The sequence below is a fragment of the Ailuropoda melanoleuca genome, chromosome 10 (genome assembly GCF_002007445.2).
Source record: "Ailuropoda melanoleuca isolate Jingjing chromosome 10, ASM200744v2, whole genome shotgun sequence".
Classification (NCBI taxonomy): Eukaryota; Metazoa; Chordata; class Mammalia; order Carnivora; family Ursidae; genus Ailuropoda; species Ailuropoda melanoleuca.
The window spans coordinates 75,403,906-75,420,841 of record NC_048227.1 but is presented as its reverse complement, the minus strand read 5'-3'; the positions used below and the strand labels follow the sequence as shown (position 1 = coordinate 75,420,841).

Genomic DNA, 16,936 nt, shown 5'->3' with positions numbered 1-16,936 from the left:
TATATATATGTGTATATATATATACACACACACATTTACATATTTATATATGTTGTGTGTGTATATATATATATATATATATATATATATATATATATATAAAAGTTTATTAAATAAAGTGGAAGTGGTGAGAGTGATTAAAGGCGAATCTGATCAGTTTTACTCAAGTTTTAGTTTTTTTCCCTCCTTTTAAGTCATAAATGTGTACGAAAATAATCTAAATAAAGTATGGAAGAATGTATCACTGACCTCAAATACTTTTAGACCCTATAAAGCTTTATATGTTTCATTTACTATTTCAAATGTTCTTTCAAAGTGTTCTTTTCAAGCAAGGAATTTGGTAAGATTTAAATATTAACTTCACCTTTTTGAGCTTGCATTATGAAAAAAGACAATTTTTACTCTTTCCCTTCTCCACACTGAAGTTATTAAAATCTGTTTAGATTTTAGGTGGTTTGTATATTTCAGGAAAGCTTCTCTATACAAGTGTCTTCTACTCTTCAGATCTTTCAAAACCTGTACCTCAGCCTTCCTTCTGAGGCTCAAACTGGTTTCCTATTCAGACAGAAACTACTGATAGAAATTCATTTTATGTGAAAATTTAACAAGAATAGTCAAAAACAGGAGTACCAATTATTATTAAGAGTGCTGTATTACATATTCAATATAATCTTTCCTTCTCCAGCACGTTCTCAATTTTTAGCAAATCTGTGTAGAATGTAACAATAATCTTTCTCTTCTTCTTTTAGGTGGCTGTACTTTTGACGATGGTCCAGGGGCCTGTGATTACCACCAGGATCTATATGATGACTTCGAATGGGTACTTGTTAGCTCCCAAGAACCTCATTATCTGCCACCTGAGATGCCTCAAGGTGAGAATCATTCTGTTTACCCAGTGTTGGGGGAATGGCTTTAGAATATGTCTTATTTTCTTACTTTAGGTGTAACACAATCATTTGTTATTGTAAACTACTATGGCAAACTACTTGACCACATCTAAGAGCCTTATTGTTGTCTTTGCCTTTCCCTCAATAACTTTTCTATAATCCTGTGTTCTTCCAGAATGCTCACTATGTTTTTGCTATCTCTGACTGGAAAAATTTAAGTATTTGTGGTTTTTTTTTTTTTTTTTTTAAGATTTTTAAGACAGACACAGAGACAGAGGGTGAGAGAGAGAAAGAACATGAGTAGGGGAGAGAGGCAGAGGGAGAGGGAGGAGCAGGCCCCCTGCTGAGCCAGGAGCCTGACTCTGAGCTGGATCCCAGACCTGAATCAAAGGCAGACGCCCAACCGACTAAGCCACCCAGGCGCCCCTGTTTTGTTTTTTTTCTTCCTATTTAATAAAAAGGCAAAATGGAAACAAAACCAACAAAAAAACCCCATAAAAGCATAGCAAACAAAATTCTTTTAAGATAATCTAAAATGTAAGATCAACTTGCATAGTACCTATTCAGTTAAATGACACGGATTTAGTCCAATCAGACTGAAAGGATGGATTTATATTCCATGATGGAGAGATGGCTTATGTCATTGTCACTCTGCTCTCAAACATACAAGTGGCTCTGAGGAGAGGCTGCCTGGAGACAAAATTATTGAAGGGAGAAGGAGGTCTTTTCTGGGTAAATTTTAGATAAATAGCGCTGAGTCCTGTTCATTCTTTATCTAGACCTTGATACATCCTTTGATTTCTGGTTTTGTGAAATAATACATCTTCTTATTGGTTAAGCCAGTTTGAGTTGTGTTTTCTCTTACTTGTGAATAACACGTTAAGGTACAGTAGCAATATAGACATATCATTTTATAATGCTATCATTTATTCGTTTTGTCAATATACATGCCTTCACTTCTACATATTAATTTGGGACCAATCCCAAACTCTGTATATGTATGTTTAGCAATAACTTATTAAATTGCAAAAATTGAAAATGTCACCAGGAATACTAAAATATAATATTAAAAAGCATGAATTATTTTCCTTCCAATATTTAGAAATAAATATAGCTTATAACTATACATTATATATCATCATGTATATATAATAATATGCAATGTAATATTTAACAACGTAATATATTAATATGCTGTGTAGTAATATATAATCATTATGTAATTATATATAATCCTATGTAATTGATAAGCTGATTACCTATTGCTAATAATTTAAGTTTTAACACATGTTTTCAGTACTTTATTATGATAGTTTTAAAAATACTTTACAATTAATTTTCTTCAAATTCAGAAAGACCTTCCTGTAGTGGTGAATTTTAGAAATGACAATTTTAGACTAGCCATTGGAGATGAAAATGTCAATTCAAGTGAACCAAGGAAGAGAGTTTTATCAATAGCATTTCTGGATTTACTAACTAATCTGATCTATAGAGCCAGAAAGCTTAAAACATCAACAATAAGCAACAATACAACACAAATACACAAAATAAACAAAACCAGACCTAAAAATTACATTTCCAAATTATGGTCTGGAAAAGAATATGGTAACTCTATTCTTTGACAAGTTTTAATTGGTCCACCCTGTAATGTGTGTTTTGAGAGTAAGGTGAATTAAATCTGCTTCCTGTTTTAAATTGTCATCTTCCATGGCTGAGTAGGCAAATGGTTATCTCTGAAGCTGGACTGAGCCATAATTTTCTTTCCAGGGGAATAAATTGGTCCTAGGTGGCTGACACCCTTTGCTGCTTATGTTTGCTCCCTGTGTTACCAGCAGACTCATTTAGTTTTGTGCATAGGTTTGTATTTCTCTTTCAAAGGTACATAACCTTATTTTCTTCATACGTTTTGATTGAAGAAACTCCTGTACTATTTCACCTGAGCTTTCTCTATGGTATATTTAGAATTTTTTTTTTAATATAAAATTAAAAGAGGCGGGCTGGGATGCACATATTTTGACTGTTTATCATCAGAGAATAATCAGAAAGATGTTGATTTATGGAAATGTTACCATTGTTAATTACCATTGAAGATGGATAATGAATAGCTGAAGAGATACTGCTCAGATGACCTTGTTGGCTCACCTTTGATGAGCAGCTTAATCGGTGGTTACAGTACAGGATGATGTGCACAGAAAATGAAAGAGTTTGAAATTCAGCCACATCTTCCAATTAATAGGACATTAAGTAATTAATCATGCAGAGGAAGGAGAAGGTCATGGCTACTTTAGTTTTGCCAAATGTGGCTTGTGTTTGGTCTTTAGGGAAAGCGAAAGAAAGCACCCTTGTATATCTTCTTTTACTGTTCTCTTTTTACAGTAGATACCAGTTTTTTCCTTCTGATATTTCTTTAAAACATTGTTCATGAGTTATATAACAAAAAGGAGACATTTATATTTATCCTGTTTAAATTTTATGATGATCCATTTATTTTCAAATAAATAGGCATGCTTACTTGTTTCATTTATAAAACAAACAAACAAACAAACAAACACCTTCAAAACTTTGGCAACCCTAAAGTAAGAAGACTAGGTCTCAGATGTAAACTGTTATTGATCTATTGAACTCTCTGGACAGTACTTGGACATCGTTAATTGCCTTCTACTTATTGACCTTTTTGGACTAGAAACATAGAAGGGAAGAAGACGGATAGCATGGACAAATAGATTAGATTAATAGAAGCATGAAGATGTGTAGAAGATAAGAAAAGAGGAAAGAAGAAAATTATTTCTTGAAGATACATTGTTATCAATAATTGTTTAAAATGTTCTTCAGTGGTTCCTAGCGCCCACCCTCCCTTTGTCAGGTGACGATGATGGTGACTGAAAGGCCTGCTAAGTGCATTAAAAATAATATGCAAAAGAATTAATTTAGGATATTTAGTATTAGGATGATGGCCAAAAATCATAGGAAAATATGAGCACCTCCCCAACTCAATCACCAAGGTTGTGTGACTAAAATCACAATGAGAAACTACTACATACTCAGCAGAAAGATGAAAATAAAAATTTCAGGTTTTTTAAGACTTTAGAGCAAGTGAAACTCTCATATACTACTGGTCAGAGTAAAAATCTGTACAAGGACTTTGTATAACCTATGACCCAGTAAATCCATTCTTGGGTGTAAGCCCTGTAGAATTGGGTACACATGTTCTCCAAATGATAATATGCAGGAATGCACCAGTGTTCATAATAGGCCCAAACTGAAAACAATGCAAGGATATCTGTTAACAGTGCAATGGATAAATCTGCATTTATGGTGATGCATTCATATAAGGTAGTATAACACAATGATGTACATGAATGACCTGTTGCCACATACGATATGGATGAATTTCACAAACATCACCTTGAGGGAAAGAAAGTGGACATAAAAGAGTATGTACCCTGTTTCATTTATATAATTTCAAAGACAGGTGACACTATTGATGATGTTAGAAGTCAGGGTATTATTTACTTGCAGGAGGGGCTGGCAGGGGTGAGGGATTATTAGTGCTTGGAAGGTGGCATGGTAGTACTGTATTTCTTGTCTGGGTAGTGTTTACACAGGTGTGCCTGACCTGAAAAATCATTGAGCTATATAATTGTGAGCTCGGTACTTTTCTCTATATATCTTATTTATTAATAAAAAGTGGCAGAAAATAAAGCAAAATAAAGCCAGTGCTCACAGGGATGCTTTGGGAAAACTAAACTAATAATTAAAAATGTTATAGCTTAAAATAAAAGATGTATCATAGGACATCTCAAATGGGCTCAACTCTCTTTTCCACCATTTTGCATCCGTGCCCTGATATTCAAAAATACTATGTCTCTGAGCATCTTTGAACCTTTGTATGTTCTCTTCCCTCTGCTTAGATAGTTCTCTGTCCACTTATCCACTCACCAAACTCTTACCCATTCTTACTGTGTCTATTCAAGTTCCATCTGTGTTGGAAGGATTTTTCTGATTGGCTTGGAACTCTTACATTTCTTCTATCCTCATATCTGAATGTTTTCCACTGTACTTTGTACATATTTCAGTTGTGGCTGTTACAGGATCATCTTTGTATATGTCATTCTCTTCCCTAAACTGTAAGTTCTTCATGAACGTAAACTGTATTTTTCTTCTTTGATTTCCCAAGATACTATTTCATTTTATTTAGGCAAAAATGTCAACTTATATATGTTTTTTTTAAATACTTTTGGTCAAGGATTAAACAAAAAAGGTTTTTCTTTCTCTTGCTAAAAATTGAATTGAATAAAACAAATACCCCATTTCTGGAACATTATATTCAGTTCAGATTTTAATGTGATTAGAAGATCTTCACATAATTATTAATATTTGGCTTTTGCCTTAATAAATGATTTTACCTATTTATTTCAAATATAATTTTAAGTGTTATTAATACTACCAAGGAGGAGCTCCCGTTAGGTTTTCTCTCTTTCTCTCTCTCTTTTGTCTTTTGCATGTCAAATTAATCTCAATCTTTTATTCCTTAGCAGCCTGAAATGAGAATGAGAGATGTTGCATGGAACTAGAAATTATTCTTTGATCTCAAATACATCTGTGTCCCTGACCTTGTTTGTCAGGTATTCTTTTATGTTTATGACCTCATGAAACAAACTTATTTGACCATTTTACTATACGTTCTGTCCTAGAGCTGAGATTGGGGATCATGATTGACATCTTAATACATTTATCATCTACTATAATTATAACTGCTTTCTTTATTTAACAGCTTTTTGTAAAATGACTAATTGAATTTTAGTTTAGAGTCTCTAGAGTACCCATTTGATAGTATTTAAAATTATGACTACATTGTATCCCACCTTCACTCTGGTACTTTTCACTAATAATAATGTAAATCACTGTACAGACTTCCTTCCATAAAATGCATACATGCTATGTATGCAGTAAAAGATAAAGCCCTATATCATTAAATTAATCTGAAGATTGAAGTAAGAAACCATTCCTTCTTTGTTATAAAACTTAGTGAGGTGTGATTCAGTAGTTTAAGAAACTACAGATATCAATTCTGCCCCTTGGTGAAGCCCCCAAACTAAAACAGAGAGAAAAATAGCATTACACAGAGAAGGATGAGGAATGAACAATGCTGTTAAGAAATGTGTCTTTATATTAACTTGTTACATTTAGAACTGTGTATCCTTTTTTTTTCCCTCAGAGTTTAAACATGAATTATTAGCCAGGTTGTTGAAATAAAGGTTGCCTTCTTCAAATATTTATTTGGAGAGACTAAATGTGTTTGTGTATTCAGTAGGGACTGTACGTGGGTCACATGATTTTGTGCCTGGCTTTCTTCTGATAATGTGATGTTTAAAAGTCAAATAAAACATTGGGTTCCACAATTTGATTCATATGATAATATTTTATAGTTTATACAGTTCCAGCTAAGTTTTCTAGGTTAAGAAGATAGTGTCTTAGTTTTATAAGAGAAGACTTATAGTCAATTTACTAAACAGTGTTATTGTGTATGGACTGCATCCCGTTTTGATATACCTCAGGAGAAACTTCAAGGGAGTTTTTGCAATGACTTACCATTTCTAACCTGTACGCCTATCTCTCTGGGAACCTTAATCACTCATTAAAATGAGTGGATTACCTTGCCTAATCTTTTCATCGCTCTATTATAGACAATTGATAATAAGACACGTGTTTCTACAAGGTCATAGCTGCTAAAATCTCACACATTTGAATGAACAGAATTATTTGATAGCAAATTTACCAGAGTCAAAACATGGCAGAGATGATAGAATAAAGTTGTATATAGTGTTGGTATGTAGTGTTGGTAAATAGAGATACTAAGTTGCAGTATTATGGCTGGTTTTGTTTGTGTTAGAGGATAGAGCAAATCAGGCCAAAGTGTTGGTTTATTTTCTTTTTGTAGTCTAGTTATCTTTGTCTGTTAATATGACTAAAGCTAACGTGTGCATATGGGTGAACCTGTGCAGTTGTCTTAAGGAGAATTGAGAGGTGGGTGGTAGAGGGAAGGCGAAGGACGGGGAGACAACGAGAGAGAGGGGAAGAGTAAGAGTAAAGCTTAACATCAGTTCATTAACACAGATGGGAAAACTTCTAAGTAGTGGCATTAGATTCTAAGAAGGTGACAGCCTGAAAACCTTACAAGTTTAAAACTGTAAGGCCATGCATCATTCAATGATTTTCAGTTTCTTTTTTTAAATAATAGAATTCTTTTTATGAAAATAATATTTCACAGTACTCACATATGTAAAATCAGCCACAAGGAGCTAATGGTCCTAGAATCTTTCTGCTTTGTACTCCCTACATCACTACCCCTACACCCTTCTTCTCCACTACCCCAGCTCCATCAAGATGGCTTCTGTGAAAAACACTTAAGAGATAGAAGTCTCCAAAGGACACTTTGAAAACAATGGTTTGGTGCACACTCAACATGAAATGTGCAGAGATGAAGGTACTTACTACCATTAGCTATGACTTATTGGTGGCTTACTGGGTTTTACTATACCAGTGACACGATATATTTTCTTAATCCTCACGTGCACCCTACAAATTAGTGATACTTTGGAGTTAAGTAGAGTGAATAACTTGCTTAAAGCCCCCTAGGGATGGGATTTGAACTTAGGTTCATCTGTCTAATATCAAAATTACTCTTGCCACCATATCATCCTGCTTTGTAATCGTAGTGTAGCTGATATATTTCCTTGAGTTACTCATGGGCATTTAAATCCACTGTATAATGAGGTATCTGTGTTGATTTTTTACTATTTCATCTAAAATACTATTTCCAAAATTTAAAAGCTGTAAATGACTGTCTCTTAATCTTTGCATGAAATGGCCTCTGAGACTTGTTTGGAATTGTGGCTGAGCTTCTGGGTTTTCTACTTGAGACTCTCAACCCCTAGGGAGATACTTGGTCCTCTCTGATTTACCTGCATGTTATTTTTAGTTATTTGATGAACAGTTGCCTCATGTCTGTATAAGCAGACCTTTGGAAACACATATATTATCTGCTGTCTCATTAGAGCACATAAAGCAGAAGAAAAATTCATGGACTACAGGAATCAGACTAAAGTTTAGGGTTTGAAAATAATTTTAAGACTTTGTTTGCAGTGGGGTATTTTAGGACTAGAATTATGGGCTTATTTCAGTGTATTCTTCCAAACCATGTTATCATGTATCTGTTGGTGCTTTTGCCCTCAGCACAGAGAAGATAGTTTACCACATTTGAGTTGCTTATTAAAAACAGTGGGAGTTGGAGGCAGTGCAGGGTCAGAGAGAGAAAGGCGGTAATGGACTTCATGAAGGGTGAAACACTTCTTGAAGGCTGGTTTTTACTGTAAGGACTATTACCCTTGTGGACATAAATGCAGCATGAAGAATGTCTAAATTACTGTGGACAGAAATGGCGTGCTGAGACGGGAATATTTTCCTGATACTTCAGGTACATAATGTATCTAAGTTAGATATGTCCCAGTATATCTCAGTGGAAAAAAACAGGCTAGCATAAAAAAAAAGAAAGAAAGAAAGAAAGCAAAGAAAGAAAGAAAGAAAAAGTTAATACTGGTGTCAGGGCTAGAGAACTTTCAGTCTCTTAAATGAATTAGGATAAGAATACAGAGTAATTTCAAAGACTGTACAGGTACCTTTAACGTGTACCATAAAATCAATACATGGTCCAAAGAAACAAAATTACTTTTCCTTGGGGGGAGTGTGATCGAAAGTGTTGTGATGACCTGATACTTTTCCTCTCCAAGAGTAAACTTGCCTCATGGTGGCTAAGAAATTCTGTTAGTCTCAGTTTAAAAGCTTATTATCTTTCAAATACAAGAAGAATGCCAGGAAAAGAAAAATATACCAAAAAAACCACACACAAAAGATAAGTGATTAAATTAGAGATTATTTAAAAAAGATGTGATGTTGCTTATCTCATAGTTGATATTGTAAAAAATCATAGAGCTGTGATTATGTACTTGCCATTACATAAAAAGATGCTTTAAAAATCTTGGAAGGTTGTCAGTTTTCAAACCTAATTTCTGCTGAGAGTACTACGGTATGTTGTACAGACATTGTCCCCCACCCTCCAAGAGCAAGTTATTGATTGGGAAATATCTCTCAACAAAAAATGAATGTTTTCTATACTTAGAGTACCTGACAACTTAAAAATGGCAGCAGCATCATGAACTCTCCACCTAGAGACATAGATTAAAGAGAGACACTGATGTACTTCTTGCAGTTTATGAGGATAAAATTAAATAGAACAATTCCACAAATTTCATTTCACATATTTCTGTACCTTCTCCTTTCCCCCTGTTTTTAGATAGTTGGTGAATTAAGTAGGAAAGTGGAATGTCAATTTGGCTGTTCAGAAGTTATGTTTTGAGTGTGTGATTTTTATCCAAGCCAGGTTAGATGCTTTCATATAATCTCAGGCATTTTTTAAAATATGGCATTTCACTTAATTTTTATTTATTTTATTTTATTATTTTTAAAATATTTTATTTATTTATTTGAGAGAGAGCACGTGTGAGCCGGGGGTGGGGGTTGTGGGGAGCGGCAGAGGGAAAAGCAGACTCCCCACTGAGCAGGGCACCCAGTGCAGGGCTGGATCCTAGGACCCCAAGATTGTGACCTGAGCCAAAGGCAGATGCTCAACCAACTGAGCCACCCAGGAGCCCCATCACTTAATTTTTATAAAAGCCTTTGAGGTACATATTAACCTCACTCTATAGCTAAAGGAAATGAGGTTCAGAGAGGTGGAGTAAATTGCCAAAGGTTTCATGCCTTGGGAAAGTCAAGGTTAGGAATCCAACCAAGTATGTAGAGATAGAGGAGAAAAAGATCCAGTTTTTTGAAGTCTATATAAATGAGTATAAGTAGAGATCTTTCTCTAGAGACTGCAGGAAAAAGACCTTCAGGGCTGACTTGGAGGTATGGTTAAAGTTGAATCTCTTATGCTTTCTCCTGCTCCAAGTAACGAAGAGCCCAACTTAAAATGTCTATAAACAATAAGGAAAGTTGTTGTCTCTCAGATCAGCTGGGATTCCTAGCCTGTCAGAAATTTATCTTTCTTTCAAGCAGAGAACCCATAAACTTAGACCAAGCAATAGACCTGATTACTGAGAAGGTTTTGTTAATCATTGGTTCCACATTTTTGTCACTTTGGAGGGCTTATTATGTGTGTTTTAATAAGCATTATTCTTAAATATAGCAGTCCATAAAATTTGAACACTTTGGTTACACAGTTGATTTGTCAGATTACATTCCAGTAAAAAGGAAGAGCCCATTCTTCTTGTATTTACCATGTTAACCGCTTTGCCAAGAAACAATAAAGAAACTTAGAAAAATAATGTATTCCTGAATATATGAGCAGTCAGTGGGACCAAGATACCATCTCAGGTTTTATGAAAATATGGATTAGAGAGCAAGACCATTAAAAATATACCAATAATTTTCCAAGCAAATAATTCCAATTAGATTTCCCTCATTAGTTCATTAAGTTATACTTAACTAATTCATAAACTAATTCATCTCTCGAATTTCAGGATTGCAGTCTGTTTCAGGAAGTCATTATTCCTGGAAATTCTGGCTCTATGTCCTGGTATGGTCTGGCTAATATATGTTGTCAGCACTGAAGCCTCTACCCACAAGGCTAGTCCTTGAAGACATCACAGAAACATCTACCTTAGTCCATTCATTCCACTGAGGCCATAAGTTGAGGCCCCAATTTCTAGAGCCTATAGCTTTTAGCAGAGCCTTCAGGCAAAGTAGGGGAAGAAAGCAGAAACCACTTGCTAATAAGACTGAATGACTGTGATTAATTTATTAGAATAACCAATAGTACCTGAGTGGAGAAGAGAACAGTTCTCCTTTGGGATACTGGACTTAACTATTTCATAAGGATTTGGTGGTTGTTTCGCTTGAGGGTAAGGATATATGGACATTGAGGGTAGTAACAGATATCAGGTTCTTCCTATAGATTGTAGTATCTTGGGCACATATTTTATTGTAATAACATTTACCTGAAGAAAATGTACAGAATGTTGAATTTTTCTGATTTGAAGCTCTTCCTGTGCAACCCTTACAGTGATGTTGAGCTAGTTAAAATACGTAGAGCATACCAAACAAACTTAATGCATTTTATTTTCCCTGGTCTTATCAGGTAAGGACCATATCTTTATGGTTGTCCAAAGCTCTAGGGGAAGTTCCACAGTTACTAAGAGAAGACTTCTTGACATTTTAATTTTTCTGAATTTAGGATCTTTAGCAGGCAAAATATCAAGTTACTGCAGAAGATTGGTCAGTTGACTACAATAGTAGCATACGTGTCTGAGAACAAGGAATACTATCGCTATATTAATATTATTAATATTCGTATTTATTATAATAGTAACTACATTAATATATTGTATTAATATTTAGTGTTTAAAAATAAAATAGCGAAAGATAACACAATTATAAGAAAACTTAGCTCTTTCAGAAGTAATGAAGTTGTGTTTGTTCTTAATCAAAACCGTAATAAAATCAACATAATGCGCAAAAAGTTGTTCTAGAGAGATACAGAATCTCCGCTCAAACAGAAGCTAATAATTTTTATAGCCTCTTGTTCAGAGGAGACTGAGGCTATTAAGATCAATTCATTATTTTAACAGAAAACAGAATTCCAGTCTGGCATTAATGTAATATTTGGCATTAAAAGCTTTAAAAAAATGTGGTAAAAAAAGCCTATCAAAACTTTGTCAACTCTGACAAAAGTTTTAACACAGTTTGCTGCCTCTTTTCAGGACTCATTACTTGTAAGTATTATATTGTAGGATAAATAAATTTCTCTCTGCACACTTGTTACCATTTATTATAGCCATTGACGTTTTGCTTTTGACTATTTTCTTTCATATTCTTAAACAATTGTATGTATTTTTTCTTTAAGGCAAAATTACTGTCTTTTCCCTGGCACGTAATAGGTCGTCATTAGTTATAAGCTTCTCCCACTTAATATAAAAGTCTTTTTCTGAAAATCAGATATTCTGTGTGAAAATGCTAACAAGGAGTCAATTTCTTATTATTTTAAATAGGAAAAATTGTAATGTGTGAGACTGCTAACCAAAATGCCTGACCAGTTAATTAAAAAGTAACTAAAACACAGCATACAGAATCGATTTTCAAAGTAGGTGCTAAAATTAATGCTTAAAACATTGTTTTGTGATCCAAACAATTAATGTAATCCAAATAATTAAATTTATTATAGTTACTTCAAATGGAATACATTGCTGTATTTTTATTATATCTGCATACCTGTCACAGTTACTCTGAGCTTTCCAAATACTTATATGTAATTTTGATGTTTTACTATATGTATTTGAATGTAATTCACAATTCTTTCTATGCAGAGCTTAATTCATTTACTATATTGAATTTTTGAGTAATAAGTAAAAATATTTTCTCAGAAAAAAAATGTTAGCCAAAAGTCTGTGTATTGAGAGATATCTCTATTAAGTTGGGTATTAACAAGGGAAACATTTTGTGTGATATACCTGTGTATGGAATGAATCAATTAGAAGCTTACTGGAAACCAGTTGTCAAGACAAAGTTATTCAATGAGAAAGGAGTAAGTTTTAAAAAAAGGAAAAGTTAATTTGAAATTCTTGATCTAATTGTTGGTAATGAACCAGCCTATTAGGGTATGAATATACTCCCTAAATTAGTAGTTACTGCAACAAATAGATAATCCTTCTCTGAAATGTTTAAGAAATAAATTCAGTATTAATTGTAGATAGCATTTGGGTATTTAATTTATGTCGAGGTTCTATTGTTTGCTCTGTACAGGGCTGAAAAATAACTTAGAATTACATAGAAAATAAAAATTCGGGGTGCCTGGGTGGCTCAGTCGGTTGTGTCTGTCTCTGGGTCAGGTCATGATCCCAGGGTGCTGGGATCGAGCTCTGGATCAGTCTCCCTGCTCAGCAGGGCGTCTGCTTCTCCCTCTCTCTCTGACCCTGTTCCTGTGTTCTCTCTCTCTCGCTCACTCTGTCTCTCAAATAAATAAAATCTTTAAAAATTTTTTAAAAAATTTGTTTAAACTGTAAAAGACTTTTGAATGTGATCCTACTATTGATTTTGACTTACAGTTTTGTGGCTTAAAACAATGATATCTAAAACAATGCTAAAGGATATGCTAATGTTAATAAAATGATATAGTTCTTGAAAATTAGACTGATACTTAAAATTAAGAATAAGGTGAAACAATACTATGATTCACTTTTATGCAGTTTAGCACTGCATTTGGCACTTGGACTTGCAATAAATAATTGGCGAATGATTCAAAATCTTTTCTTCCCCAAGAATGCTTGTTTTTACTTTGTTTTTATGTTTGAATTTCTCTAAACTGAAACCCTGGAATGCTTGTCAAATATTATAGTATGTGTACAGCTAGTGACAGAAATAAAAGTGATCTGTTTCTATGTGTTTAATATAATTCAAAGGAAATATAAAATTCTCCTAAGAAGTCCAGTTATAGCAAAAATACAGTTGAGAATAAAAAAGCAAGTACTTTTCCTTGCTTTTTGAGTACAAGAGAAGTAGCCCATCCAGAATGAATATGTCACATAACAAGGTATGTTTATGTTAAGAACACTGCCATCAACACAGAATGACTCAAAATCTTTTAAAAATATAAATGAGATTTTTCTCAACTTGTTTTCTTGAGAGCATCTATTAATTACCTTGAAATTCAAATTATTTTTGAATGAATAAATAGAAGGAATGATAATATTGATGAAAAAGAAAAAAGGGATGTTTTATGAAATGATTTGGATTAACTATTGTTAATGTATTCTGCTGTTTCTAAATTAGCCCTTTGAAGCATTTCCATGAGGAGAAATGGGATGAGTCTAGTTACCCATCCCATGGGTTGGGTTGAGTTTAATTCTATCCCTGTTGTATTTCCTCCTCTTTCTATATGTAGAAATGATTCCTGGTGCTTTTTTTATCACCTTTCTTACTAAACATTTTCTAATGGTTAACACTATAATAATATTTCATTGATCCTGTTAATGCTTTTTCGGTGTGCTGTTTGGCATCTTTGGAATTTTAGACTTTTGCAGCAATAGTGGGAAATGATATTTCATGTTATGCTTTATAGTTTAACTTGGCTTTTAAGAGTATAATTGTGATCATGAAATCTTGCTTTATGTGACGGACACTGATTTTGATTTTTTTTTTTAAACTGGATTATTTGGGTAGATTCATTACCAGTGAAATCAAGAAACAGGAGTCTCCTTAGCTTGGTAGAGGTGACTATTTCTTCTGTTCTCTTTTACTCAAAACTAAAATCAATGAAGACAATAAGCCAGTGGGAAGAGCTGACTATTGCTATTATATGTCACATTCCTCACCCTAAGTCCAGGTCACAATGTTTATGGAAACCCTTTGTACTGGACCCTGTTTTAAAAAATAGGACAAACTTTCACGTTAATTCTCTGATTTATGCAGGCTGGGCAATTTTTTTACTGGACTAAATGCAGTGGTCCAAAAGGTATTTGGAATTTTAAATGTTCTATATCTGTGTTTAGAAAGTGGACACCTACAAGCCCCAAGAAATCATTCGAGTGGAATGAATAAAGAGAAATAGGTTGTCTACAAAAGCAGTTTATAATTTTCATGTAGATTTCCTTCATGCTGCTTTTTAAATATGTACTACCCTTTTTTTATGGACACTTGGCTATATGTGGTTATACTATAATAATGGGATACCACAATAGAAGACATGTTCCTTTGTGTTCAGTTTTCCTTGTATTTTGACACATGAAGTCCCCCAAATTCAGTCTGTTGTATAAACTGTTTGGGTGGTAACACCAGAACAGTACCCTTAACATTATCAAAATGAGTTTCCATTATATCTAAAAGAGACCTTAGAGATTATCTCTAATTTAACCTTTCATCTTACAAACAAAATAGTGTAAAAGTAGGTAAACTGACACAGGAACCAGAGTAAGCTTAATTCAAGTCCAGGTTCTACTGCTTGCTATTTGCTTATGACATAATAATCTTCCTGTGCTTCCATTTTCCCATCACTAATTAGGAATAATAAGACCTCTCTCTTAATTTTGTTGTACCAGGAAAGGAAATGTTTGTGTAGTATCTGCTAGTATCTACATGTAGTTGATACTGAATAAATATTATTTCTCTCCTTTCCCCTGGCCCAAGATGACATGGCTGGTTAGTAATCTCATTAATCTGTAAGAAATTGATTTGAATTCCTTTCACTTACTTTTTTTTAGCAAGAAATAAATTGCATTTCCCAGTTATAATTTTTCAGCAGCTCATTAGGAATTATTTTATGTTCAATTCAGAAAATTACCTTTCCTACATAATTGTTCACTGAATGCAGGTGCTTTGCACTATGACACATAATGATGTCTGAAAATGATTTCCATAGAACAGTATTGTAGGTCAACTTGAACTTTTCAAATACTATTCTTAACAAAGATAGGATATTTAAGACATGGAAATAATTTGGAAAAGGATTTATTATTATTCTAATTTGCATTTTATTTAATGTCAAAAGCAGCTGCAGCCTATAATGTCATAAAAGCATAGAAGAAGACATGTAACAACATTGGAAACATGGAGAAACTGGGAAAATTGTTAAAAGTATCTCATGCTACAAAAACTGAGCATCTTTTACTATATAGGTATCTTTAAGCAAGGACCAGGAAATATCCAGATTTGAAAAATTGAATCTGAATCTTTCTGGTATGGCCTATTATTATTATTTTTAAGTCTGAATTTTCTATCATACAAACTGATTTTGGTTTCATAGAACTTGTATAAATACTCATTTGACATCTACATATTTGGGGAAATTTTTAACCTTTTATCACAAACTAAAGGTATACCCAGGTTACTAGTTGTGATTTCTTGTTCTAATGAGAAAATAGATTGTAGTGGTTCTTTTGCCTTCATTTCCTCTTTAAAGAGTGAGAAAAGGGTAACCTTCAATTCTCTCTGCCTTTTATATATTCATTTTAGCCGTAACAAATAACTCATTATGTCATTCTGTTATTTCCAATCTTATTTGAACTTAGTGTAACAGTTATACTGGAATGGAGGTAAATGTAGAAGATAATTATACTCAAGTAAAAATAGCATTTGAAAACAGAAAATAGATGACACCAGAAAGTGATAAAATTCTTCTCTGTAAAATTTCTCCCAAAGTTAAAGATATATAATTTCTAGTTATGTGGCATAGTTCACATGAAATTCTTTGGGCTTCTTTGAAAAAGAGAGATTCTTATATACATTAGTAGTAATTATTTGGAGTCTAGTCTTTCTTTTCACATTCCTGAAAGATTTTTTTTTTCAAGATTTCTTCTTTATTTCTATTTGTAGAAATTTGTCATACTCCTTTTTCTTTATTTTAAAGCTAGTACATATATAGTGCACAAATATTTAAATAAATCAGAAAACCATTTAAAAATCACACATAAGTTTCAAAACCAAGAAAAAACCACTATCAATATTGTGATGTTATTTTTATCCACCCCCTGTGAGAGCCTATATTTGTGTATATGGTGTTTGTGTGTACATCTTCGTGTATGTGTTTGTATATTTATGTAATGAAATAGTGATGATATAGCATATATGATTCTTCCCCCTTTTTATTAGATAAGATATGATTATTATTTTCCTCATCTTCCAAGATAATTTGGAACGGGTGACACATATTGATTCTTTATCATATAAAAGTGGCATACATTTTTTAGAATTTCTATAATGCTGTAGGCATATATTGTGTCTTCTTTTTCTGTCATAATTAATGCTGCAATAAATATCCAAAACTTCTATAGTTTTTGTTATCTTTGAGAAGGTTGGTTCAATAGAAACTACTCAGTTTTGTCCAGAGGCAAGGATAACATATTTATTTATCTTACTTTTTTGTTTTTTTTAAAGATTTTATTTATTTATTTGACAGAGATAGAGACAGCCAGCGAGAGAGGGAACACAAGTAGGGGGAGTGG

At 33.3% G+C, this 16,936-nt stretch overlaps 1 protein-coding gene across 10 annotated transcripts in view; it reads left to right on the top strand.

Moving 5' to 3' along the window:
• PTPRK (protein tyrosine phosphatase receptor type K) overlaps nucleotides 1-16,936 on the top strand; it is a 553,021-nt gene that overhangs the window by 124,355 nt on the left and 411,730 nt on the right. For 9 of the 10 annotated variants that reach the window (XM_034669108.1, XM_034669107.1, XM_034669109.1 and 6 more), the window contains exon 2: nucleotides 750-872. In XM_034669108.1, the coding sequence (XP_034524999.1) occupies nucleotides 750-872 (123 nt within the window). Of the gene's footprint in view, nucleotides 1-749; nucleotides 873-16,936 lie in introns of those variants that run through there. The other variant, XM_034669118.1, reaches the window with a different exon arrangement.